The 26,050-nt window shown below is 39.4% G+C and overlaps 2 protein-coding genes across 8 annotated transcripts in view; one reads left to right on the plus strand and one right to left on the minus strand.

Moving 5' to 3' along the window:
- Nucleotides 1–1,584: 1,584 nt before the first annotated feature.
- CUTC (cutC copper transporter) lies at nucleotides 1,585–24,401 on the minus strand. Of its 3 annotated transcripts, none has more exons than XM_003904111.3 (9): nucleotides 24,224–24,401; nucleotides 20,036–20,107; nucleotides 18,854–18,913; nucleotides 14,850–15,059; nucleotides 14,145–14,180; nucleotides 10,249–10,382; nucleotides 7,271–7,298; nucleotides 3,082–3,187; nucleotides 1,585–2,094 (listed from the first exon to the last, which is right to left on the minus strand). In XM_003904111.3, the coding sequence occupies exons 1-9, from the start codon at nucleotides 24,282–24,284 to the stop codon at nucleotides 1,980–1,982; spliced, it is 822 nt and encodes a 273-aa protein (XP_003904160.1). In that variant the 5' UTR covers nucleotides 24,285–24,401; the 3' UTR covers nucleotides 1,585–1,979. The 3 variants fall into 3 exon arrangements, with proteins under 3 accessions (XP_003904160.1, XP_009213402.1, XP_009213401.1); XM_009215137.4 differs by having other exon boundaries at nucleotides 1,940–2,094; nucleotides 24,071–24,237; XM_009215138.2 differs by lacking the exons at nucleotides 7,271–7,298; nucleotides 10,249–10,382.
- Nucleotides 24,256–26,050, plus strand: part of LOC101026589 (cytochrome c oxidase assembly protein COX15 homolog) — a 62,201-nt gene continuing 60,406 nt past the window's right edge. For 4 of the 5 annotated variants that reach the window (XM_009215140.4, XM_021943576.2, XM_003904109.5 and 1 more), the window contains exon 1: nucleotides 24,256–24,672. In XM_009215140.4, coding sequence (XP_009213404.2) covers nucleotides 24,283–24,672 — 390 coding nt within the window. In that variant the 5' untranslated portion in view covers nucleotides 24,256–24,282. The remainder of the gene's footprint in view (nucleotides 24,673–26,050) is intronic. The other variant, XM_003904110.5, reaches the window with a different exon arrangement.

The following is a 26,050-nucleotide window of genomic DNA, read 5'->3' on the forward strand; positions in this document are numbered from 1 at the left end:
GTTTTTTGGGGATTAGCTGTACTTGCCAGTGCTATGTTGTAATCTTAACTGGTACTTCTCCAAAGACAGAAGAATATATTTCCTCTCTAGGCTTCTTCCACATTTTCCTCTCTCCAGCCACTGTCCTTATTATACCAAAAAACGTCCAAAGATTAGTATACATTTAACATAAATATTTGTAAGGCAGAAAAATATGTAAATACCATCCTATTTCAATATTTGGATTTCTTAAAACACCTGTATTATTTTTGTACTTCTGGATAATGTTCATATGATGTATTCCTTAATATGACACATTTTAAGCAAAATAAGTTCACATTAAATCCATTTTATATCACATTTTTACTGCTTTCGCTTTAACTATGACTATGCCTTTAACCATGACTTTCTCTCCTGTCAGTACCTTATCCTAATTCAGTGTTTCTTGACTATTATGTCTAAGGAGATTTTTTGGTCACCCCTTTTCCCTAAACACTCCTCTCTCCTGAAATTTTAATACCATAGATACACTATATATTTGTTACGGACTGTATGTACATCTGTGCTTTACACATAAAGAGGGGTTTGGATCATAATCCCCAAAGACACAATCCTGAATGCCATAATCCTAAATGTTGAAATCCTGAAAGATCAAAGTCCCTAAAATCTAGGCTGGGTGTGGTGGTTCAAGCCTGTAATCCCAGCACTTTGGGAGGCTGAGCCAGGTAGATCACGAGGCCAGGAGTTCCAGACCAACCTGGCCAACACGGTGAAACCCCATCTCTACTAAAAATATAAAAAATTAGTAGGGAGTGGTGGCGCACACCTATAATCCCAGTTACTCAGGAGGCTGAGGTAGGAGAATCACTTGAATCCGGGAGGCAGAGGTTGCAGGGAGCCAAGATTGGGCCAGTGCACTCCAACCTGGATGACAGAGTGAGACTCTTGTCTCAAAAATAAATAAATAATAAATAAAGGCAAGACTCTTCATATAAACATTCATTAGTACACAATCTGTGCATGTTATTCAAAGGCTTCCTGACCAAGGGGAAGCTCTTTATGCTTCAGTTACTCTCCTAAGATAGGAACAACAGTACTATTACCAGTGTGTTGTTTGTGTAAAATGACATTATAAATATGAAAGTGACAGATACAGGTACTGATGAACTTCACCATTTGGGACCTGGTCATAGGAAAAATATTTCATCATTAGAATCTGTCTCTCCCATCTGTGACTTCAGCAGAAAGAAACTGCTGCTTTGATAACTTTCCTAACTCCACTCTAGTTTTTACTATAGGTCTTTGAAAATTGTCAGATGGATCTTAGAATTAAGCCATTTCTCTCTGTTTACAGAAGAAGTAACCTGTTGAATGTCAGGGTTCACATCTGTCTTTGTAAGTCTAGGAATTTTGATATCCTGCTTCCCAAGTCTGGGAATTTTCACACTGCACCATTTTACTCTGTACCCTTAACATCTTGCCCAAAACAGCATATCCAATCAGCACATAATAAAAAGAGAAAGTGAAGAAAAAAATGAGACAACATTTTTCCTTTCATACTTGCAGGCTACTGACTGTATTTAGTGAAAGAATAAGAGACTATACTGTAAGAGTGGACATTTTTATTTTACAAATGAAAAAGCAAAATACTGCTTTGAATTGACTCTTAAGTCACACTCTGAATTCATACCATGCAGTTAAATTTTTCCAGTTCATCAATTAATTCCACTGAAAACAAGACTAAGCTTCTGTCTGTGGAAGAAGCATAGACCAGCTTTAACCACGATGACAATCGCTGGTAAGACTAAGCAAAGGAAGTGACTGTATCTCTGTTTCAAATTCTTTTTCTTCTTGGGCACGTTCTCCATGGCCATGTGAAACTTAAAACAAAGATTGCAACTGTCCTGGCCAGAGAAGGTGGTTAAAGCTGTGTCACAGAGAATTGCAGATTATACTTCTACCTTCATCCTGTGATATCCATGTCTCTCAGAGAGGTCTGGCTAAACCAGGATATTCTTTGCAATAGCATTCAAAGTCCTTACTTTGGTCACATCCGTTACCTTTAGGGAATATTCCGAGCAAGAAAGTGAGGCTCCCATGGCAACAGATGAATTTCTGTGATAGAAATAATAAAGGAACAGATAATGATATGTTATTAAATGAGCCCTCCTACTGCCGCTTCATTTTATAGACTACTTCATGATACAAGGGTAAGTCAAGTATGCTAGACTACTATATTCCATAATTTTCATCAATTAATTACTTGAAATATCCAGCAGCTGAATCCACCAGACAGTATACTTGATTTTATATCAGGAATTGTTAAGTTCTAAGGCTCTTGCTTCTTCTTCTTTTTTTTTTTTTTTAATTACAGGCGCGTATCACCAAGCCCAGCTAATTTTTTTGTATTTTTAGTAGAGATGGGGTTTCGCCATGCTGGCCAGGCTGGTCTCGAACTCCTGACCTCAAGTGATCCGCCCGCCTTGGCCTCCCAAAGTGCTGAGATTACAGGCCTAAGCCACCTTGCCCAGCCATCTTATTTCTTTTACATTGTGTTTTTCCCAATTTATAAACAGAAACATTCAACTACTATTAAATTGTAAGAGTCCTCTTAAGTATTTAAAAAACCCCTTATAATAGTCACAATTTCTTAATGGTAATATAATTTCAAAATAACTGAAAACAGAGAATAAATGTGACGGAAGACTAAGCACTAAAAGCAGGAGGTAGAAAAATGACTATGACTCTTCCATCCTTACACCATAGTTATTAACTTTGCTACAGGAAATCCTAGGCGAGTGGGCACATGTGCATATCTGACTCATTTGAAGCTCAACCGTGGAATTTGTTTGCTATTAACTGGTCAAAGTTCAGCAATGCCTTCACAAGGCAAGGTTCACCTATGTTCAAAGAGCCTGTTTATTTAAGACCGGACACGAACCATTTTAGAAATGTTTTTCAACTATAAAAACAACTATAATACTTATGTAGTAGTCACAACATTCCATTGGTTAATCATGCCCCCATCTAAAGTTTTTCTGTTTGGGAGAAAGTAAAAATTAATCTCATCCTTCTTATTTGAATCGTAGAAAACATTTTTACCGAAACTTCATCCCTGAGTCTCTAGTAGACCGAGCAGAACAGTGGAATTCTGTAGCACCTGAACCCTCAAGGATCCTTTGTAGATTTCTGTCTGTTATACCACCTCCTGTTGGAAAGAATAAGTAACACATTAAGTAAAATAGAATTTTGCATAAAATTTAAGGAATAATGACTGCTTACTTTACTTGGAATCATCAAACTAAATTTCTCATTGATTCAAAAATTAGTCTCTCCCTACCAAGTTAGAATGAGATTAGAAAAGTGATAAAAGATATATAGGCTACAGACTCTGGGGAAGTACCATTAAGGTTATAGAACATGTATGATAGAATCTTATCTGTCCATTGGCTAATACAACAATGCTATCCCTGCTTGCCCCTCAATTAAAGCAAAATCAAATTAAAAAGAAAGGTAAGGATAGGTTTGAGGAAAAAAAATCTACAAAAGCACAACCTCAGAGATGTGCCTGAATGAGAACCTCTAAGGTTCTGTCTCTAGCCCCGGATGTAAAGACTACATTGACTTCATCGGAAACAGGAATAATGCAAAGTATTATACAGGTTATTAGTTACGATATCAGCTTTATACTTCATATCACAGAAGAATCTGATTCTACTTTATTAAAACTGTACCACCAAATGTTTTATGACATTTGTTTTGATGAACAATCTTTTAAATATTTATAAAGAATCACATTCTGAATTGATACCAGTATATCATAAATATGAAATTAGTTTATTCATCTTTATATCCTTATCTCCCTATAGGATGTACTCAAATTTTAAAACTATGTACTTTGTATCTCAAGCCATTAAAGATGCTGAAATAACCTATCTTTACACACTCTTTCAGACTCATTAACTTGTCTTTTTTTCCTTAGTGGTACAGTAATATCACTGAGCCTTAAGAAACAGAGAAAAGGCTAGGTGTAGTGGCTCACACCCGTAATCCCAACACTTTGGGAGCCCGAGGCAGGAGGATCACTTGAGTTCAAGAGTTTGAGACCAGCCTGGGCAACATGGTGAAATCCCGTCTCTACAAAAACATACAAAAATTAGCTGGATATGGTGGCAGGTGCCTGTAGACCCCGCTATTCAAGAGGCTGAGGTAGGAGGATCGCTTGAACCTGGGAGGCGGAGGCTGCAGTAAGCTGAGACTGCACCACTGCACCACAGCCTGGGTGACACAGTGAGACTTTGTCTCAGAAAAAAAGAAAGAAATAGAAAAAATACAGGCTGAGTAGATTTAGACTGGCTTTATCACTGTAGCTTTTCACAGCTACGTGATCTTAGACAAATTATTTAAATCCACTGACCTCAACTTTTTCGCCAATAAAAGAGGGATAATACTGCCTACCTCACAAGCTTATTGTAAGGATTAAGAGACAAATATATTATTTCCTTCTATTCCTTCTAACAAATAACAAAACATTTGGCTACTGAAACACATGTTGCTCAGTTATCAGCAACTTGAGTACATAAGTAATACATCTTTCCAGACTCAAACTAACACAGCTCTATGGTTAGAAAGGATCCCACAGAACTAGTTTAATATTCTTCTCTTTATAGATGAAGAAACCAGGGTCTAAATATGTTGTAGGCTTCATTATGAAAGTTCCTAGAGGGCAACTACCTCTTTGTATTTCTCAATGATGAATACTTATTAGGCATTCAGAATGACTTACCTAGGAGTTTTTACTTGCTGGTACTTATTCACATGAAATTGTAATACATTTGTTTATAAGTCTATTCTGTGAGCTCCTCAAGTAGGATTACTTTGTTTTCATATCTATCACACAATTAGCATATAATATATATAACTGTCATATAATTAACATTTGCCTGATAAGGTTTGTTAAAGAAATCACAAATATTTTTGTATTTAACATCTTTTGACCTGAGTCAGCTTCTTGAGAAAGTGGTTTCTTGTGTAGCTTTGCATCCCAAGTAATGCCTTGCACATAGCCGATAACAATTGCATATTAAACAAAGGTACTCTTAATGTCAACAATTGTCTAAGTATTAGTTGTCAAGACTATATATATTTAGTGCTAAATGGAAAAGCATCACACTCAGAAAGTCTCTTTAACATTCCTTGATTAACCAAAAAGGACCACAATTTGACAGATAATATATACTTTCTCTTTGCTCATGTTTCAAGGACTTGTTACAGGTCAAAAGCCTTCCTAAATATTTGACAATACCCCTTATATGGCCCTTTTTTTTTTTTTTTTTTTTTTGACACAGAGTCTCACTCTGTTACCCAGGCTGGAGTGCAGTGGTGCGATCATAGCTCACTGCAGCCTTGACCTCAGGGCTCAAGAAATCCTCCCACCTCAGCCTCCAGACTAGCTGGGACTTCAGGAGCACGCCACCATGCCCAACTAATTTTTTTACATTTTGGTAAAGATGGTGTCTCACTATATTGCCCAGGTTCACAGCCTCTTTTTAAAAGTTACTCTTTATCTAGGTCAGTCTTGATATCACTAGTAGTGAGATGACGAGAGACTGAATACCTTCTGATGTGATGTCATATGATGTAATACGCAGAATCACTCATAAAGTATTCTTACCAAAAATGTTTAAGCAGTCTATTCGAGCCTTATGATTTAACTATTAGTTTATAGGATATACAAAGGCATGAGGAACAAGTTAAACAATATCAACAGGAAATAATCTGATAAATCCAGAAAGTAGTACATTTTACAGGGTAAATGATCCTAACTTTTTATTATATTTTGAGATGGAGTCTTGCTGTGTCACCCAGGCTGGAGTGCAGTGGTACAATCTCAGCTCACTGCAACCTCCGCCTCCTTGGTTCAAGTGATGCTCATGCCTCAGCCTCCCAAGTAGCTGGGATTACAGGCACATGCCACCATGCCCAGCTAATTTTTGTATTTTTAGTAGAGACAGGATTTCACCATGTTGGCCAGGCTGGTCTCAAACTCTTGACCTCAGGTGATCTGACTGCCTCAGACTCCCAAAGTGCTGAGATTATAGGTGTGAGCCACCGGGCCCAGCCCAAACTCTGTAAAGTTTTTAAAGCAAGAAAAGTAAAAGGAAAAACATCTATATTAAAGATATTTTAAAAGATAATAGAACTGGGAATGGCAGTGTGCAACTGTAGTTCCAGCTACTTGGGTGGCTGAGGCAGGAGGATCACTTGAGGCTAAGAGTTCAAGTGCAGCCTGGCCAATATAGCAAGACCTCATCTCTAAAAACAAACAAACAAAAGATAACCAAAAATGTAATGCTTGTTCCTTGACTAGATCCTAGTTTGAACATATCAGCTATAAAAACCATTGCGGGGACAATCGGAGAAAGTTGAGTATTAAATCTTTATTGTGATAGGTGTGACAATGGAATTGTCGTTATGGTAACATCCCACCCTTTTAAGAGATATGTAAAGATAAAATGTCATGATGCTTTCAATTTAACTTTAATAAAATACCTCAGGATAGAAGAAAGATGAGACAAATTTGGCAAACTGTTAAATCTAGGGACTGAGCATATGAGTATTCATTATGCTATTTTCTACTTTTTTTTATATGTTTGAGAAACTTAATAAAAAAATTAAGATTGTCTTCACATTTGTCTTACTCTTCTAGGTTGTACATCTAATTCTTTAAAAACTGCTCCAACTGTTCATTTCTAGTTAGCCATTATGAACTTAACTGATCTCATGGTTATCATCAGGATCATATGATTAAATTCTGGTTACAAGAAATAATTTGGCAATCAGAGATTTTCAGGAACTGAGAGAGTATTATATTTTACCTAAGGATGTTGCCTAAACCTTTGCTTAAACCCTGTTCATTAGGACATTTGTCCTAAACAAAATTTGATTAGCATCAAATTTGATGTGCCTCACCAGAGATGAACATCCAAATTCATAAAACTCTATATAATGAGAGAGCAAATATGGAGAAACCTCAATCTCTACCTACTTCCTTATTCGCTCCTCTTTGAGCTAATCCCTATTAGAATATTTTCCTTCTTATCTAAACTTTTAAATTCTAGCACAGATCTCCCAGTCTTAAACATTTTAATCAAACTATATATTCTTCTCTTTGAAGATCATATACTAATATGCAATGTACTAATACTCTCTCTCACATTTTCCTGCCTCCTTTGCTCTTCCTCCACTACAGTTCAGTGTTATGCTAGTGAATTGATAGATAAATAAATACCTGGCATTACCACAATCCTGCCTTTTGCCTGAAAAAAGAAAAAAAAAAAGTAAATTTTAATATCTTTCTCTTGAATGGGATAATAAGGCAGTGAGAATAGAAACATAAGTCAGAATATATTAAATTTTAAAAATTACTATTAATGTTTAATTTTTACTAGATCTTCTCTATTTCTTTGGGATCTTGGATAAGATGTCCAGCATAGTAAATTTGTCTCTAGAAAGTTATCTTTCCAAAAAGTCATTTTTCCCCCCAATAAGTGCCATTTTCTCCCTCCCCTTCACCTATTAAGATGGTATATAAGCCCCCAATTCTGAGTCGTATTTCTTTGTGAACTTCTGTATGTACTTACATATATATGTACTTATGTATGTGATAAAATCTGTTTTTACTCCTGCTAATCTGTCTTTAGTCAGTTTAATTTGCAGGCCCCCAAATAACAAACCCTGAGGACAGAAGGAAAGTTTTTCCTCCCTGACATGGTGAGTAAGAGAAAGTTCCGCTCTCATGGAGCTTACACATTCAAGGAAGACGAGACAATGCACAGGGATATTTATACAATAAAATTCCAGGTAACAATAAGTACAACAAAGAAAAAATAAAGCAAGGTAACAAAAAAGACTGAAAGAGGGGAGTGGCTATTTCATATAATTTAAAAATTGTTAGAGAAATAAATGGAACAAGAATGTTTCATATTCTCAAATGGTCTGAATAAAGCATCCATAAGACAAAACATTGATTATCTAAAAAGCTGAAATCACTTCAGAATGGAGGTCACAGTTGCCTGTTTCTTCCAAATCAAGGCTTTCCAAAACATAGAGAAATAATATTTTTAAAGAAATGAATTCTACCACTTCTTTTTGCCTTCCCCACATGATTATTTAGAAGTATATGCTTATCTAAGGCTATCAAAGTGGTTTAATAATACAGAGCAATCACTGAGTGTCAGATTTAATAACATAGAATAATTACTAAGTGCTAAAACCTGAAGAAATCCCTTACAACTATTCTAGGAGGTAGGTGCTATTATTATCCTAACTTTGCAGAAGAGCAAGCTGAGGTTTAGGATGGCTAGGTAATGTATCCATGGTCACAATTAACAAGCATCGAAGCCAGGGTTTAAACACAGACTTGTCTAATCACAAAGCCTATGCTTTAACTAGTATGTTACACTACTAGGTAGTTACTTCAGTAAAGTTTATGTATGAGAATATTTGAGTAGCTCTTCCTACCAACCAATGATTAACATACAAATGACAGACATACACACACACACACACACACACACACTTTGAAATGCAATACATTACTATGGCGATTATATCTTATTTTCTACTCCTTAGTGAGTAACCTTTTAAAACTGGAAATCCGATTCATCAACTCTTCTGTTTTAAAACACTTCAGGCCTCCCCGCTGTACCATAAAAATAAAAACTTTAATAAGGTTTTCAAGGCTCTGGATATCATTCTGTCCGCATTCAATATTCTGGTCATTCCTCAGCGTTTTAAGTTATCCTTGCTTTTGTTTATAGCCCTTGCTTACACTATTTCTTTTGCATGGAACAATTCCGCCAACACTCCCTTCACCCTCACTCCCACTGCCCCCAACTTTTACACAGATAACTCCCAAACATCCTTCAAATGAGTAAAACACTGCAGTCTGGATGTCTCTTCTTTTGGGAAGCTTCCTCTAATTATTGCCAACCTTCATTTCCCCAGATTTGGGGTTAATTCCTCTCCAATGTACTCCTATAGTACCTTTTAAAAAGAGTGCTATTAAAATTTCCTGCTCTATTAGAAGTGCCTGTTCTGCACTAAATTGTAAGGATAGTGACTACACACAGACACTGAGCTTTTGGTTACACCCACAGTACAAATGTCCTGCATCTAATATATATTTAATAAATGTTTGTTAAACCATTACATCCCAGAACAGCAAAGTCACATCAGATCTTTAGGAGAAATTTCTGAAAATTATTTTCATGGCTATAGAAAATTGAAAATAACCAGATGTCTATACAGGAACATTAATATTATTAATAGCAGTAATAATAGAACCTAACATTATTAAGACCTACTGTATGCCAACCACTGTACTAAGCCTCTTACACATCTCATCTTTAGCAATCTTCTGAGAAACTCTAAAATTAGTATTAAACTCATCTCAGTTTCACACAGGGGGAAAGAGAGGCTTAAAGACTAATAACCTACTCAACATCACATAGCAAGTATCAAACCTGACTCTCAAATGCTCAACTCTCTCATCCCAAAGTCTGTACTCAGTAACTTATAATGCCTCTGGACTGGTGTCAGAAAAACACAGACACACTATAATTACAAAGTCACCTTCTGAGTGCTCTACAAATGATGCTAGCTCACCAGGAAAACTCATAAACTAGAAAAATATATTTCCTCCTATATTGGCAGATGAGAAGAAGTAAGATTATAATTTTAGTTTTGGAATTTACCTCCAGATGATAATTTTACATGGGATCCCCTGAATATACACGGGCTGACAATGAAAAGATATGGCTTAAAACTGCAATGCTGGCTGGGCGCAGTGGCTCATGCCTGTAATCCCAGCACTCTGGGAGGGCAAGGAGGGCAGATGGCTTGAGCCCAAGAGTTCGAGACCAGCCTGGACAACAAGCAAGACCTTGTATCTAAACTAAAAAATAAAAATAAAAAATAAAAAAAACTGCAATGCCAATGGCAAAGAAAAGGTAAAATTTGCTGTGTTTATCCAAGTTAGATCAGATCTTTAGGCACTATCTATATATAATTTGATCTTGAAAGCCTTGGTTATTAAAAAGACTTGTGTGAAAGAAATAAGAATTATATACATTATTGCCTGCTTGCTCTTTCCTACAGAGTAACCACAAAGTCAGTAATATATAGTCTCACAAATTGGCTACACAGCAGAATGTCAGGAGTAACCACAACAGAGTCTTAGGCGAAAAAAAGATAACGTCCATATACCTGCTCTATGAGTCGCTTTATTAGGGGTAGCCCTTCTAATGCTGAACTGTCACATCCACTGGTCAACACTCGTTCAAATCCCAAGGTTAAGAGGGTCTCCAGAGCTGCCATTGGATCATGAACCATGTCAAAGGCTGAAATAAATAAAATTGATGTGAATTTTGAACAGGTATCTCTTAATGCAGCGTTTCCCAAAATGTAGTATACATGCAGTGGCGTGCTGGACCTAGCTTATACTGGCTTACAAAGGTCAATTATTAAATACTCAAGAACTCTGCAAGTCAGATTGTTAATCCAGTGGCAGCCTGAAATCAGTGAAGGTAGGGCCAGGTACAATGGCTCGTGCTTATAATCTTGGCATTTTGAGAGGCCGAGGTGGGGAGATCACTTGAGCCCAGGAGTTTGAGACCAGCCTGGGCAACAGGGCAAGACCCCATATGCACAATACAAAAATTAGCTGGGCATGGCGGTGTCCACCTACAGTCCCAGCTACTCGAAAGGCTGAGATGGGAGGATCACCTGAGCCTAAGGGGTCGAGGTTGCAGTGAGCTGATTGCACCATTGTGCCCCAGCCTGGACGACAGAGCAAGACGTTGTCTCAAAAGAAAAATAAAAATTTAATTAATGATAATAAAAAAAATTAGTGAAGGTAGAGTATTTAAACCACAGAAATTTAAAAATGTTACAAATCAGCTGTTTTTTCTAAGAGCCAGTTCATCAGCACACCATAGTCTACATACCACCACTGTGCATAATCATTTTAATAATAGTGCACATTTAAATAGTGTATTTACTTAAATGCAGATAAGAAATGAAACGTTTTCCATTTATAGTAGTTATAAGTTTCTATTTAAAATAAATTTACTTAAGTTTTTTTTTTTAAACTTTTTTTTAAGTTCAGGGGTACAAGTGCAGGTTTGTTATACAGGTAAACCTGTGTCTTGGGAGTTTGTTGTGCAGATGATTTCATCACCAAGGTATTAAGCCTAGTACTCATTGGTTATTTTTCCTGATCCTCTCCGTCCTCCCACCCCCACCCTCCAAAAGGTCCCAGTGTGTGTTGTTCCCCTCTATGTGTCTATGTGTTCTCATCATTTAGCTCCCACTTATAAGTGAGAACACGTGGTATTTGGTTTTCTGTTCTTGTGTTAGTTTGCTAAGGATAATGGTCTCCAGCTCCATCCAAGGCTCTGCAAAGGACATGATCTTGTTCTTTTTTATGGGTACATACTTAAGATTTTATTTAAAGAAAATCATTAAATAAATGTGCACAGGTAGCACTCACATATGGTAAAATTTTAAATGTGATAGGCAGGTGAGTCAGATTTGGGAAACTGTTCTAAGGCGTCAGAAAAATTGGACTAGGTAGAATGAAACACTACACTCACCAGTTCTAGAAAAGGCTTTGGCTCACATTCTCATTACTGAGTAATATTTTAGACTAATCTATTAACCCCACATACTCAAGGTTCATAGCATAAGGATAGTTGTTTTCAACAGACTATATGAAGTTTCACTTCCACCCTACTTTTTTTTTTTAAGATGGAGTCTTGCTCTGTTGCCCAGGCTGGACTGCAGTGGCGTGGTCTCAGTTCACTGCAACCTCCGACTCCCTGGTTCAAGTGATTCTCCTGCCTCAGCCTCCCAAGTAGCTGGGATTACAGGCACACACCACCATGCCCAGCTAATTTTTGTATTTTTAGTAGAGATGGGGTTTCACCATGTTGGCTGGGATGGTCTCAATCTCCTAACCTTGTGATCTGCCCGCCCCAGCCTCCCAAAGTGCTGGGATTATAGGGGTGAGCCACTGTGCCTGGCCCCATCCTACTTTCTAAGAAACTTCTCCCCTCCTCAGAGCCCTCAAAGAGTAAAGTGGTATTGGGAAACTGAAAACAGAAAACCTCCTTCTGCTTTGGTTCTCACACTGTTACATGATATTGAAGTTCTCCTGCAGTGGATTAGGTGGTAGTGGTCCTCTGGGACAGGCCCCTTCATTTCACCCTTTAGTGTATGTAGGCAACTAAATCTACCACAGAGGATTTCCTTGTTTTGGTGGCAGCACCTTCTCACCACTATAATAATATTATGCTATCTCATTAAATACATTAGTAGAAAAATGTGGAATCCCAAAACTCTACAAACTTTGAAAATATGAAAATATTTTTGTTAAACCTTTTGGAATAAATAAAAGAACAGAAATTTGAAGTAAAAAAATTGTTTATGACTGTAGACTTCTTTTCACGTGCAATGGCAGTGCTCTCTGAAGGCAAAACAGACACTTGTTCTTCCATTTTACCAAGGTGTAGCCAAAGGGTATAGAAATTATAACTACCTGATTTTTTTTTTTTTTTTTTTGAGACGGAGTCTCCCTCTGTCGCCCAGGCTGGAGTGCAGTGGCGCGATCTCGGCTCACTGCAAGCTCCGCCTCCCGGGTTCCCGCCATTCTCCTGCCTCAGCCTCCCGAGTAGCTGGGACTACAGGCACCCGCCACCGCGCCTGGCTAGTTTTTTGTATTTTTAGTAGAGACAGGGTTTCACTGTGGTCTTGATCTCCTGACCTTGTGATCCACCCGCCTCGGCCTCCCAAAGTGCTGGGATTACAGGCGTGAGCCACCGCGCCCGGCATAACTACCTGATTTTTTGGCTAGGAGTGGTGGCTCATGCCTGTAACCCCAGCACTTTGGGAGGCCAAGGCAGATGGATCACAAGGTCAGGAGTTTAAGAGTGGCCTGGCCAAGATAGTGAAACCCTGTCTCTACTAAAAATACAAAAGTTAGCTGGGCACGGTGGCAGATGCCTGTAATCCCAGCAACTTGGGAGGCCGAGGCAGACTGCATGAACCCAGGAGGCAGAGGTTGCAGTGAGCCGAGATGGGGCCACTGCACTCCAGCCTGGGTGACAGAGCGAGACTCCATCTCAAAAAAAAAAAAACTACCTGATTTTTTTATAGGATTTTTTTTTTTTTTGAGACAGAGTCTCGTTCTGTCACCCAGGCTGGAGTGCAGGGGCTGGATCTCGGCTCACTGCAAGCTCTGCCTCCCGGGTTTATGCCATTCTCGTGCCTCAGCCTCCCGAGTAGCTGGGACTACAGGCGCCCGCCACCTCGCCCAGCTACTTTTCTGTATTTTTTAGTAGAGACGGGGTTTCACCGTGTTAGCCAGCATGGTCTCTATCTCCTGACCTTGTGATCCGCCCCTCTCGGCCTCCCAAAGTGCTGGGATTACAGGCTTGAGCCACCGCGCCCGGCCGGAAATATTTCTGTATAAGAAACCATCACATTCAAAAATCATTGTGGTGCAGACAAGCTATAATGAAAAATAATTTTGTCCACTATAGTCGACATCTGTTCATTGACTAGATAGTCAACACTAGACAGCATCTGTTCTCCTTTCTCCCTTCCTAATAAGATCCAATTCTTCTCCAGATACCCAACTTTCTCTCCCCTTAGGAAGTCTGTATCTGTGAAACCTCACCTCACTGCTAGCCCCAGAGATGGTTTTGCCTGGCTTAAGATAGACAGTACTTTTCATTTCACCAGCCACAACGATTTATTCTTTTGGGGTTGCACATGACCTAATACAATCTTAGTTAAAATGAGTCTCAGGATTCTTGCTTGGAATGCTGTAATAGGTATACACACTTGAAGGCAATACTTACTCTCTCCTTCTCTCTATTATATCCCACCACCACCCACTTTTAACAACTTTTCATAACTAAGGCTTCAAATTTTCTAGAAATTGCACATCTCTACTTTTATAACTTTTAGTCTCAGAATCTAAAAAACAATTGGTAACCTTGGAACACCACAGAATTGTGTTCCATAAAAAGGTTGTGGCAGTTGTTGAAATCAGAAAACTAACACTGTTCAACAGAACTTCTAAAATGAAAATGACTCACCTCGGTGGAAAGTGACTGGCAGAGGGCGGCAAATCGCTATAAAAAGAGAGTCATATAACAACATGAATGAAGATGTCATCACTGATTACTATATATAGAATTCTTCATGTTAGCTGAAACTTTTTAATACTTTCTTCGCCTAACAAAACAGTAAACTAACATAATAAAATGTCAGCCTTACAAATTCAAAAGTCATATCTTTCCACAAACCTCTGATTTTTATACAAAAAATGGTCATGCCTTAGCACCAAAGGGAAATCATTTAATCTGACAACTGTAAGAGCAGCATTACATCTATCACTTGCCTCTCTGAGGTCATTCGATAGATACTTTGGTCTAGTAATACAGGTAGTTTGCTTCTGTCCTCTTCACATTTTCCAACTTGGTGGTCCATCCTCACCAACTATAATAGCTTTTGAAGTTCTTGGTGCAGTGATTAAAGGAACCATGGTAAATTTCCCTTAAATTTCTATTCTATGGGAACAGTAGCAGAACCTAATCTATAGCAATTGAGGAGAGTTAAGAAGGCTTTGCCACACATACATCCCACCCCAAACATCTAAGGAACTACTATTTGAAATACTTAGGTTAGTATATGTGCCTGCAGCTATGACTGCAAAGTTGGTTTTGTGGATGTTTTTTTATATTGTGAGCAAAAATACAATTATCATTAGAGGCTTTTAGGTCTTAGATACAAATTCTTACCCATAAGGGACATACACAGCTCTTCGTCAATGTGTCCATCTTCAGTCAATGCCCCAAATACCAAACCATCAGCACCATAAAGCTTGGCAAGACGAATGTCAGCCTTCATCACCTCAATTTCACGATCTGAATACAAAAAATCACCTCCACGTGGCCGAATCATCACAAAAACTGGGATCTGAACACTCTGCTTCACTACTTGAAGGACACCTACAAGAAAAGAAAGCAGACTAAAGTTTAAATGTGAGCTAAAAGCTCAAAGAAGCCAATGATATATTATTGGTCATTTACATCTGCTCTTGTATATTACATCCAAAAGAAAAAGGTGGAGTTTAAGGAAACCAGAGAAAGACGGCTCTAAAAGGAAGGAGGACACTGAGAACAAAAATGTATATGTGGTAGAAGGTAAGTAATAGCAACGGGTTAAACAGACCAATTTAGAAAACAGAAGATGCTACAATTTAAAAACACTTATCAGTTGACTCAACAAAAATCCTTGACTCAGAACCCTTTTATTGGTATGTGACATTTGAAAGTGTAATAACTACCAGGCTCAATGTTCTGCCAGTACGCAATTCCCCAAGATCCAATTTCTTCTTTCTAATTCATTATAGCTCTATTTAAAACCTACTAGGGAGATGGTTAAATACCTTCAAAGTTCATATTCCTTTAATGGGCAAAGACATTTAGAAACCTTTTTTTTTTTTTTTTTAAACGAGATATGTGAAAGGGAGCAAAGTTCTACTTATTTGTGATTTTATGCAGAGATCTATGCATAAAAGTACCTAAATATGCCATAATATGTGGCTAGCTCATAAACCATCAATAGTATACGGCTGTGACAGGCTCCATGAGTTGTTTACCCAGTATGAATTTCCTTCTTTCTTCTTGCTAAAAGAACCCAAATTTTGCATAGGATAGCAGTTGTCCAATACAAAGCAAGGAATCATAATTGGTGTTACAAAAACAGACTGTACTCAAATTTACAGACATGCTCTAGGGATTTTAGAATGGCCAGGAATGCCCTCTTTTAGTGTGAAGATTCCAAAGGGCTGTTGCATATACAAATCTTTTACATTAAATAATGCTATTATCAACCTCAGAGTAGCATAACTTGGGAGACCACAATTCATATAGGGACTTCTGCTTTTGGCCAAGACAGGGTAACAGTGACTGGATTTTACCCTCCCACCTATAATAATAATAATAAAGAAAAAACTAGATGAAATATATGAAACAATGGTTTGCAAGACAATGGACATTAAGCAGTGAAGGGCAATGATCCTTGAAAATGGTAAATTATGAAGTTAGTAAGTCAATTCTGATTGACCCAATTTACTGCCTTGAGAGTTTCTAGGACAAAGCACAGGGATGGGGGACCCACACAGAGCCAAAACAATTCCCTGAGTTAAGGAGACAAAGCTGAGAGTTCAGGAAGACTGAAGTAGCTAGAGTTTATAGGAGAAAGTACCAGGAGGACAGAAAGATAACACTGGAGTAGCAAAGACTACCACAGTGATTTAAAAAAAGGACTTTTAAAGAAAAAGATGGGCTTGGCATGGTGGCTCATGCCTGTAATCCCAGTGCTTTGGGAGGCTGAGACAGGAGGATTGCCTGAGGTAAGGAGTTGAAGACCAGTCTGGGTAAAATGGTGAGACTCCATCTCTACCAAACAAACAAACAAACAAATTTAGCTGGACATGGTGGCACATGCCTGTAATACTAGCTACTTGAGAGGCTGAGGCAGGATGATTGCTTGAGCCCAGGAGTTTGAAGCTGTAGGGAGTTATGGTCACCCCACTTCAGTCAAGCCTGGAGAACAGGTGAGACCCTGTCAAAAGAAAGAAAAAAACAAAAGGAAGCAAAGAAAGAAAAGAGAAAGAGAGAAGGAAAGAAAAGAGAAAGAGAGAAGGAAAGAAAAGAAAGGAAGGAATGAAAGAAGAAAGGAGGAAGACAGATAGATAACTCTGGAGGTCTGCAGAGAACCTCCTTTAACATTCAGCTGAGTACTGACTGGTGCATGCATGCAAAGAAACTACTCAAGGCCTGGGACAGAACCAATAAAAAGGATTAGAGATGATGTGCCTGTCATTCATATCAAGCTGTGAATAATGCCTATTCCACCAGCCAGAGGAAAATTTCAAAATTCATAGGTACTGGGTAGAATTCACAGAAGAATCCTGACTTGGTAGTAAGGAATAATTAGCTCTGTATTAACACTGCTCCAGACTTGCCCAGCAAATCTTAAAAGCAAGACCCAAAAGGACCAAACTGTTTTGGAACATTTGTGCGAATTCAAAAATGTCTAGTAACCAATAAAGTAAAATTCACAATGTCTTGCATCCAATAAAAAATTACCAGGCAGGAAAATAAGATATATTATTAGATGATAAATCAAATGAAACAAACCCAAAACTGATACAGATGTTAGAACTGGCAGACAAGGTCATCATAACAGCTATTGTAACTTTATTCCACATGTTCAAAAAAGTTAAGAGACATCAGAGACATAAAAAGACTCAAATTTCTAGAGATGAAAACTACAATGTATGAGATGAAAACATACTAGGCAAGCCTAATAGCAGATTAGATAGTGCAGAAGAAAAGGTCAGTAAGCTCAAGGACAAAACAACAGGAACCATGCAAAATGAGACACAGAAAGACCTTTTAAAATAGAGAAGTTCATCAGTGACTTTTGGGACAATTTCAAGTAGTCTAATGTAAGCATAGCTGAAGTCTATGAAGGAGGCAGTGGAGAACAAGCTGAAAGCTGCAAGCTGAAAATTTTGCAAATGTAATGAAAAGTATAAATGCACAGGTTGAAGAAACATGAAAAAAACTATACTCAGGTACATCATAAGAAAATTGTTCAAAACCAGTAATAAAAAAAAAATCTGAAAAGTAGGTATAAAAAGAGACATATTACATAGAGAAAAATAAAGATATGGATGATAGATTTTTTGTCAGAAACAATACAAGCAAGACAACAATGGAAAAACATCTTCAAAGACAAAAACTGTCAATCTAGAATTCTATACCCAGCAAAAATACCTTTCAAAAATAAAGGAAAAAGCTATTTTAGACATATAAACGTTGAAAGAATGCATCACTAGCATACTTTTTAACAAAAAAAGTTAAAGAAAGTACTTCAGGCAGAAAGAAAAAGAAACCAGATAGAAATACGGGATCTACATAAAGGAATGAAGAATACCAGAAATGGTAATTTCATATGGGTAAATATATGATTGTTTTCTTATTATTTGCATCTCTTATTTAATAAAATATAACTGACTCTTCAAACAAAACTAACAACATAGTATGGAGTTTTTGATATGTGTATGAGTAAAATGTATGACAACAATAGTACAAAGACCAGGAGGGGATTTCAATATACTGAGGATGCCAGCATGTAAAGATTTTATAAAAGCCTAATCCTTGATGTTACTGCAGAGCAGCTGAACCAGTATTAACAATTACTGACCTACTTTTCAATTTTCTGATGTGAGAAAGAAATATGTGTGATCAAATCTTTGATTTTGTTTTTTACTACCATAAACATTTCTGATACAACATCCATAGCATAGTTTACATAACATTAGTAGAGGACCCAACGAAACTAATTACCAGTTGCTTCCAGGTTCCACGAACTCCAACCAGAAAATCTGGGAAAAATGGACACTTAGGCCGGGCGCGGTGGCTCAAGCCTGTAATCCCAGCACTTTGGGAGGCCGAGGCGGGCGGATCACGAGGTCAGGAGATCGAGACCATCCTGGCTAACATGGTGAAACCCCGTCTCTACTAAAAATACAAAAAACTAGCCGGGCGTGGTGGCGGGCGCCTGTAGTCCCAGCTACTCGGAGGCTGAGGCAGGAGAATGGCCTGAACCTGGGAGGCGGAGCTTGCAGTGAGCCGAGATCGTGCCACTGCACTCCAGCCTGGGTGACACAGCGGGAGACTCCGTCTCAAAAAAAAAAAAAAAAAAAAAAAAAAAAATGGACACTTACCCATGCTGGGTGTAGTTCCCCCCTCTGATAAACCAGAACATAATTCAATCCGATCAGCACCTGTAATATAAACGCATTGCTCAGCACATTTTAAAAAAATAAGCTCTTATTAAACAGCAAGCTGTTGATATGCATTTTTTTCCCAAATACAGAACAGTCTTAGAAATCACCTCAGAGAAATCAGATTATAAAACTAGAGTAAAACTCTGTTTTTAACTCAGTTATACTCTGCAGCCACATTGTGTTACTCATACTCAAACTGAAGAGTTAACTACAATTAAGCTAGTTCTCTTAAAATTTTGTATTATAGGGTTGCCTCTCTAGGTACAGGAAACTAACATAAAATAAAGATGTTTCTTAAAACTGACTACAGAGGAATACTGAGTCTTTGTTGATAAGAAAATAACATAATCTTTCCCAAAAGGGTCTTTATTATTGTACGCTTTAAAAAACACAAAGCTACTTTTGAGTAGCCAAAACCAAGACAATTTCAAGAATAAGAAAATGCTGAAACCAAAAGAATTATTAGGCTACCAAGGTCACATCAAAAGATCTCAGGAACCAGCTTGAAGAAGCTCTCACTAGCCACAGATAGAACATTTTGTTCATCAATAAGCAGAATAACTACAATGGATTAAAATACATAAAACATATTTAAATCTAGATGCATAATGACAAAACAATTCAAGGGAAGATAGAGAACAAATTCATTATTCTAAGAATTATTATAATAAATAAGGGAAAAGAAGCAAGCATTTATTCTGCCTTTCTTATACAAACTATACTTCAGCATAACCAAACAGATGATGAGGGGAAAGTTCTTTACAGAAGTATTCTAGTTCATAAGTGAAAAATAATGTCACCATTTTGCAACCACTACTAAAATATGGGTTGCTAAATTTATTAGTGAAAAGCTGACAGAAAACCTTAAGGATAGATTAGGCTGGCAATACCTGAACTCCCTTTAATATCACAAAAACAGAAAAAACCAACACGTTATGTCCTCCTGATGTGATGCAACTATTTTTTTATAGTCTTACCTTCCTCTCTCAACCTCAGATTACTTTGAAGCAAATCCCAGACATCATGTTATTTCATTTTAAATATTTCAGTGTGTCTCTCTAAAAAATAAGGATTCTTAAAAAGGTAGCCAACTGTCATTCATTCTCTAATTTCTCTTACCTCCTCTTTCTGCATTCACAGCTGACTCCACTGAATCAACACAAACTTCCATGAGAAATCCATTTGCTGCTCCTAAAATAGATGGAGAACGGTAAGAGTTCATAAACGCTCTATCCATCCAGACCAATTGACCACAAAGGGTTTATATTTTGCTGCCAAAATGCAAATGTCCAATAATAGGCAAATAGGTAAGTACACTAGGGCCCATGAATGCAATAAAATATCACATTAATTATTGAATTGATGCCTGTAGACTGAAATAGGCTCACTGACAGATGTATAAAAAATTATACTGAGGAAAATGTATATTGAATACCAAATTAATCTTCCTAAAACATAGACCTCATCATCACATTCCAGCTAAGATTCTTACAATGTTTCTCAATGTCTGCAAAATATATTTAAACTTCTTTATAAGGAATATAGGTTTAAAAGCAGGACAGACTTCAAATCCACGTCCCACCAACTATTTATTGTGAGATCCTAGATAAGTTACTTAAGTTTCCTATAAAACAACCTACCTCAGAGTAGTGAGGATTAAATGAGACAATTCATGTAAAGTATGCAGTCTCAAGAATCAAAAAGTAAGCCAAGCACGGTGGCTCACGCCTGTAATCCCAGCACTTTGGGAGGCCTAGGACAGTGGATCACGAGGTCAGAAGATCAAGACCATCCTGGCTAACATGGTGAAACCCCGTCTCTACTGAAAATACAAAAAATTAGCCAGGCACGGTGGCGGGTGCCTGTAGTCCCACATACTCCAGAGGCTGAGGCAGGAGAATGGCGTGAACCCAGGAGGTGGAGCTTGTAGTGAGCCGAGATCGCACCACTGCATTCCAACCTGGGCAACAGAGCGAGACTCTGTCTCAAAAAAAAAGAATCAAAAAGTATTACTTATCTGGCTGGGTGTGGTGGCTCATGCCTGTAATCCCAGCATTTTGGGAGGCCAAGGCGGGTGGATCACATGAGGTCAGGAATTGGAGACCAGCCTGGCCAACATGGTAAAACCCCATCTCTACTAAAAATAGAAAAATTAGCCAGGCATTGTGGCATCCGCCTGTAATCCCGGCTACTTGGGAGGCTGAAGCATGAGAATCGCTTGAATCCGGGAGGTGGAGGTTGCAGTGAGCCAAGATTGTGCCACTGCACTCCAGCCTGGGTGACAGAGCGATACTGTCTCATTCCTTCTTATGCTTTTAGACCTCTCCAGTCCCTACCGCTGGCTCCTCAATGCCTTCTCCGCAACCCAGAGTTCCTTCTGGCTCCATCTTTGAATAAAATTTTCCAAGGAACATTTCCATGATTTTTTTCTCTCTCCCAAAGTAGAAAATTTTATGTCTCTCTTTTGAACTCATTTAACTCTTCATGAGTTATGAAACCCCAATTGTTCCTTCTTAAAATATGAATTACTTTCTACCTTTTATTATTTATGGAGATAAATATCTGATCACTTTTACTCGACTTAGAGTTCCTAAGTTGTTGTTTTGGTTTTTTTTTAATAGTCTTGCTCTGTCGCCCAAGTTAGAGTGCAGTGACATGATCTCGGCTCACTGCAACTTCCACCTCCTGGGCTCAAGCAATTCTTGTGCCTCAGCCTCCTCAGTAGCTAGGACTACAAGTATGTGCCACAATACTCGGTTAATTTTGTATTTTTTGTAGAGACAGGGTTTCGCCATGTTGCCCATGCTGGTCTCAACCTCCTACACTCAAGCGATCTGCCAGCCTCGGCCTCCCAAAGTGCTGGGATTACAGGCATGAGCCACCACGTCTGGCCTAAGTAAGGTCTTCATGTGAGAAATCTATCATCACCCACACCAAGCACAGTATCTACCATGGTACACAATAATCAAATATTTACTAAAAGCTGAATAATTACAACAAAATTAATGTACTTATATTACAAAGTGTGATGTAAACAGAGTTTTGAGTTTTTTTCCAGGAGCACATAGTTTTAAAAAATGAACAAAACAATGCACACTTCACGCAATGACATTTAATAAATGTTCTTCACATACTGGTAACGGCCACTTCTGGTGGGGCGTGATTTGAAATTATTTTTATTTTCTTTTTACTTTTCTTTATTGCTTTATTTTTTCTACCCAATATTGCTTTTATAATTTAAAAAAGCAATTTTTACTTTGAAAAAGAAATAAAACAAAAACCTATCATCTGCTAACATCAGACTGCAACTGCCTTATGCCTTACTTAAGTCCCTGCCGCACGCGGGGGCTCACGCCCATAATCCCAGTACTTTGGGAGGCCGTGGCAGGCGGATCACCTGAGGTCAGGATTTTGAGACCAGCCTGGACAACATGGCAAAACCCCATCTCTACTAAAAGTACACAAATTAGCTGGGCGTGGTGGCAGGCGCCTGTAATCCCAGATACTCAGGAGACTGAGGCAGGAAAACTGCTTGAACCTGGGAGGCAGAGGTTGCAGTGAGCCGAGATCAGGCCACTGCACGCCAGCCTGGGCGACAAGAGCGACTCCGTCTCAAAAAACAAAACAAAACAAAAACAAAAAAGATGATCGGTCTCAAACTCAAAAAGGGTTAAGTGTCAACCTATGCTCTTAACCAACAGCTCTGCATTAACTCCATGAGTTTCCTGATAGCTCCCAGACCAGCTGTCAGATCAGTGGCACTGGCCGATGCTGATGCTGCCGGGCGACTATTTGCCTTACATAAGAAAGGACCCTAGGCAGGAGAAGATGAAGAGATGTTTAAAAAAGGCTATGACAGAAGGCAGAGCAAGGCAGTTCTCCCAAGCAACAAAGTTATAGAGATCAAAGGAGAAGCAGCAGCAGCTCTCAAAGTGTAGTACACTTCAGGTAGCTTTGGGGGCCTCTGAGACTTTTCAGCGTCTGTAGGGTGACAACCATTTTCATAATACTAAGACTTTATTCGCCTTTTTCACTTTAATTCTCTCACAAGTGAGAGGCATTTTCTTTTTTGAGACAGAGTCTTACTCTGTCACCCAAGATGGAGTGCATTGGCGCAATCTCGGCTCACTGCAAGAGGCTACTTGACATGTTAGACTGAATGAAGCAGCGGGTATGAGAATCCAGCTGTCTTCCATTAAGACATATTGAAGAAACTTGCAAAAATATAAAATATTCCCACTCTTTTTTGATTTTTTTGTTTAGGAACATTTCTTTTTCACAAAATATGTCAACGTGTAATGGGCTTACTATGGTTATTTTCTAATCTATCAATCGATCAATATTTTAAATTTTTGTTTTAATTTATTTTTATTTTTTGAGACGGAGTCTCGCTGTGTCGCCCAGGCTGGAGTGCAATGGCGTGATCTCACCTCACAGCAACCTCCGCCTCCTGGGTTCAAGTGATTCTCCTGCCTCAGCCTCCCGAGTAGCTGGGATTACAGGCGCCTGCCAACACGTCTGGCTAATTTTTGTATTTTTAGTAGAGATGGCGTTTCGCCATGTTGGCCAGGCTGGTCTCGAACTCCTGACCTCAGGTGATCTGCCTTGGCCTCCCAAAGAAAAATTTGTTTTAATTTCTAATACAGTCAAAATCGATAGATGTAATCCACATAAAGATCTTTGAGGATCTCGATAACTTTTAGGAAGGTAAAGGAGTCCTGAGGTCATCGTTTGGAGGAACCAAGAGTTCACGGAGGAAGAGGAAGAGGGACTTGCCAAATTCTCTGACACCTGCCATGCCATCCTACCCTGGCACTCAGGAAGAACTCGGGACTTGGAGCAGCCACAAGCTCGGCCACTTCGTAGCTGCGTGGCTTTAGGGACCATGCCCCGTCCCCGCCGTGGCAGCTACAGGTAACTGTAGGTTAGGAACTGGGCTCCGCGCTCGACAATTAACTAACCCAGCGGAGTACTGGCTGCTGGTGCGGGGGGTACTGGCATCCTCGTGTGGCGACGGATAAAACGTGAAGCTGAAGTTAACCAACTTGCACAGGGTCGCCCGGCCGTTATGTGGGGAGCCCGGGACTCGAACTTTGGCTCCACAGTCGAGCCAATCTCGCTACCTGCCCCTCGTCACGCCCTCCGTTTCCACACCTTTAACGCTTCAAAAATAGAAGGTGCCGCCCAAGTGGCTGGAAGGAGCTGAGGAAACGACTCCAGAAGAAATCACCACTGACCACGACTCCCGCCGGCCCGCCCCGGGGAGCCGAGTCGGCCGACCGTCCCCTCCCCCGCCACCTTCCGCACCGGCCTTCCCGGACGGTATCCGCGCCCGTTTCCGCTCAGAGGAAGCCCCCTGCCTCTTCATGCTCCACGCGTTCTTCCTCTTGCGCCTGCAGTTTCCACTTGGAGTTTGGGATCCTGCGCGCACGAGCACACAAGCTAGTCAACAGCTGCGCGCGCCCCTGCGCGCATCCCCGACGCCTAAGCCCCAGCAGCCCCCGCGAAAGCGAAGTCGCAACGCAGGCGCACTTCTGTTCACTCCGGTCCCCAGAGAAGGCGGGGTTCCCGCTGCCCGACCCGGAAGTGCTTCTCTTTTCCGTGGCGGAGAAAGGAGACCTCAGAGCTCTGGGTTGTGGAAGAGGTGGCCGTGCAGTGTCATCAGTATGCAGCGATTGCTCTTTCCGCCCTTTAGGGCCTTGAAGGGGAGGCAGTGTCTGCAGCTCCTGGCTCCTAGGGCAGCGCCTAGAGCACAGGTACCGCACTGCAGCGGACTCCGAGTCGCGTGAGCGGGGATGGAGTGAAAGGGCCGGGATAAAGATGATGGAGAGCCCCACATCACGTTTCCGGAGCGCCTTACAGTTTACTCACAACGCATTTCCTTGTGTTCAGAGCCCCTAGGTTCAGATCTGGACCATTGACCTGCTGTGTGGTATTGGCCAAGTTAATTAAACTTTCTGTTCATCGATTTCCTTATCTGTAAAATGGGGATAACAATACCTACTTTAAGGTTTGTTATGAGGATTACATTCTTTAATATACATCAGGCCTTTAGCACATGGTAAAAGCTTAGTAATTTTTACCCTTATAGTTTATTTTTGCTTAAAAAGTTCCAAGTAGTCAGGTGAGGAAGTATAACTGCATTCTACAGAGAAGGAAATTGAGGCTTAAAGTTACTTTTCTAAAAGTGATTCAGTTAATCAGAAGTAGGAAACTGAGCATGAATCTTTGGACTCATAGGGGTATAGTCAGAAGAGGGCATGCATTTGCTTAACTAGTAATTATTGAGTGGTTATTATATATTAGGAACTGGAAAAAGAAAGATAAATATTATAAGACTCCTGCCCTGGAGGAAGTCAGTTTATTCATTTGTGAAATCTTTATCATGGTCTCGTTATATAAAGGAACAGTGTTAGAAACAAAGGTAGCAGAAGGGGGAGAGCAAGACTGACCAGACGCTGCTACCCCAAAGCTCATAGTTTAGTGGGAGATACAAACAGATGAAACTGAAGGGACAGCGATGTGCTGCATAACAACATTTTGGTCAACAATAGGCCACAGATACAGTCATGGTTCCGTAAGATTATAACAGAGCTGCCTTTCCAAGTGTACCTTTAAAAAAAAAATCTTTTTCTCTAAATTTCTTTTTTAGAGACAGGGTTTTACTTTGTCATCTAGGCTGGAGTGCAGTAGCATGATTATAACTCACTGCAGCCTCCAACTTGGAAATCCTGGGCTCAAGCATTCTCTTGCCTCAGTCACTTAAGTAGCTAAGACTACAAGTGTGTGACACTGTGCCTAATTTTTAAAAAAATAGAGACGGGGGGTCTTGCTATATTGCCCAGGCTGGTCTTGAACTACTGGCCTCAAGTGATCCTCTCACCTTGGCCTCCCAAAGCCTTGGAATTGTAGGCATGAGCCTTTGCACCTGGCCCCATTTTTAAATATTTTATACCATATTTTTACTGTAATTGTTCTATGTTTAGATAAACAAATACCATTGTGTTACAGTATTTGGTACGTAACATGCCATACAGATTTATAGCCTAAGAGCAATAAGTCATACCATATACCTCAGGGGTGTAGTAGGCTGTATCATCTAGATTTCACTAAGTACTTCTTTTTTTTTTTTTT

This window comes from Papio anubis, chromosome 11 (assembly GCF_008728515.1).
Source record: "Papio anubis isolate 15944 chromosome 11, Panubis1.0, whole genome shotgun sequence".
NCBI classification, from domain to species: Eukaryota; Metazoa; Chordata; class Mammalia; order Primates; family Cercopithecidae; genus Papio; species Papio anubis.

Coding starts and splice junctions, on each gene's coding strand:
- CUTC (XM_003904111.3), bottom strand. CDS start 24,284: ATGAAGAGGCAGGGGGCTTCCTCTGAGCGGAAACGGGCGCGGATACCG. Junction 14,181..14,849: donor GCTGTGTATGTCCCTTATGG/GTAAGAATTTGT, acceptor CTCTTTTTATAG/CGATTTGCCGCCCTCTGCCA. Junction 10,383..14,144: donor GCCAGTCACTTTCCACCGAG/GTGAGTCATTTT, acceptor TATTTATTTCAG/CCTTTGACATGGTTCATGAT.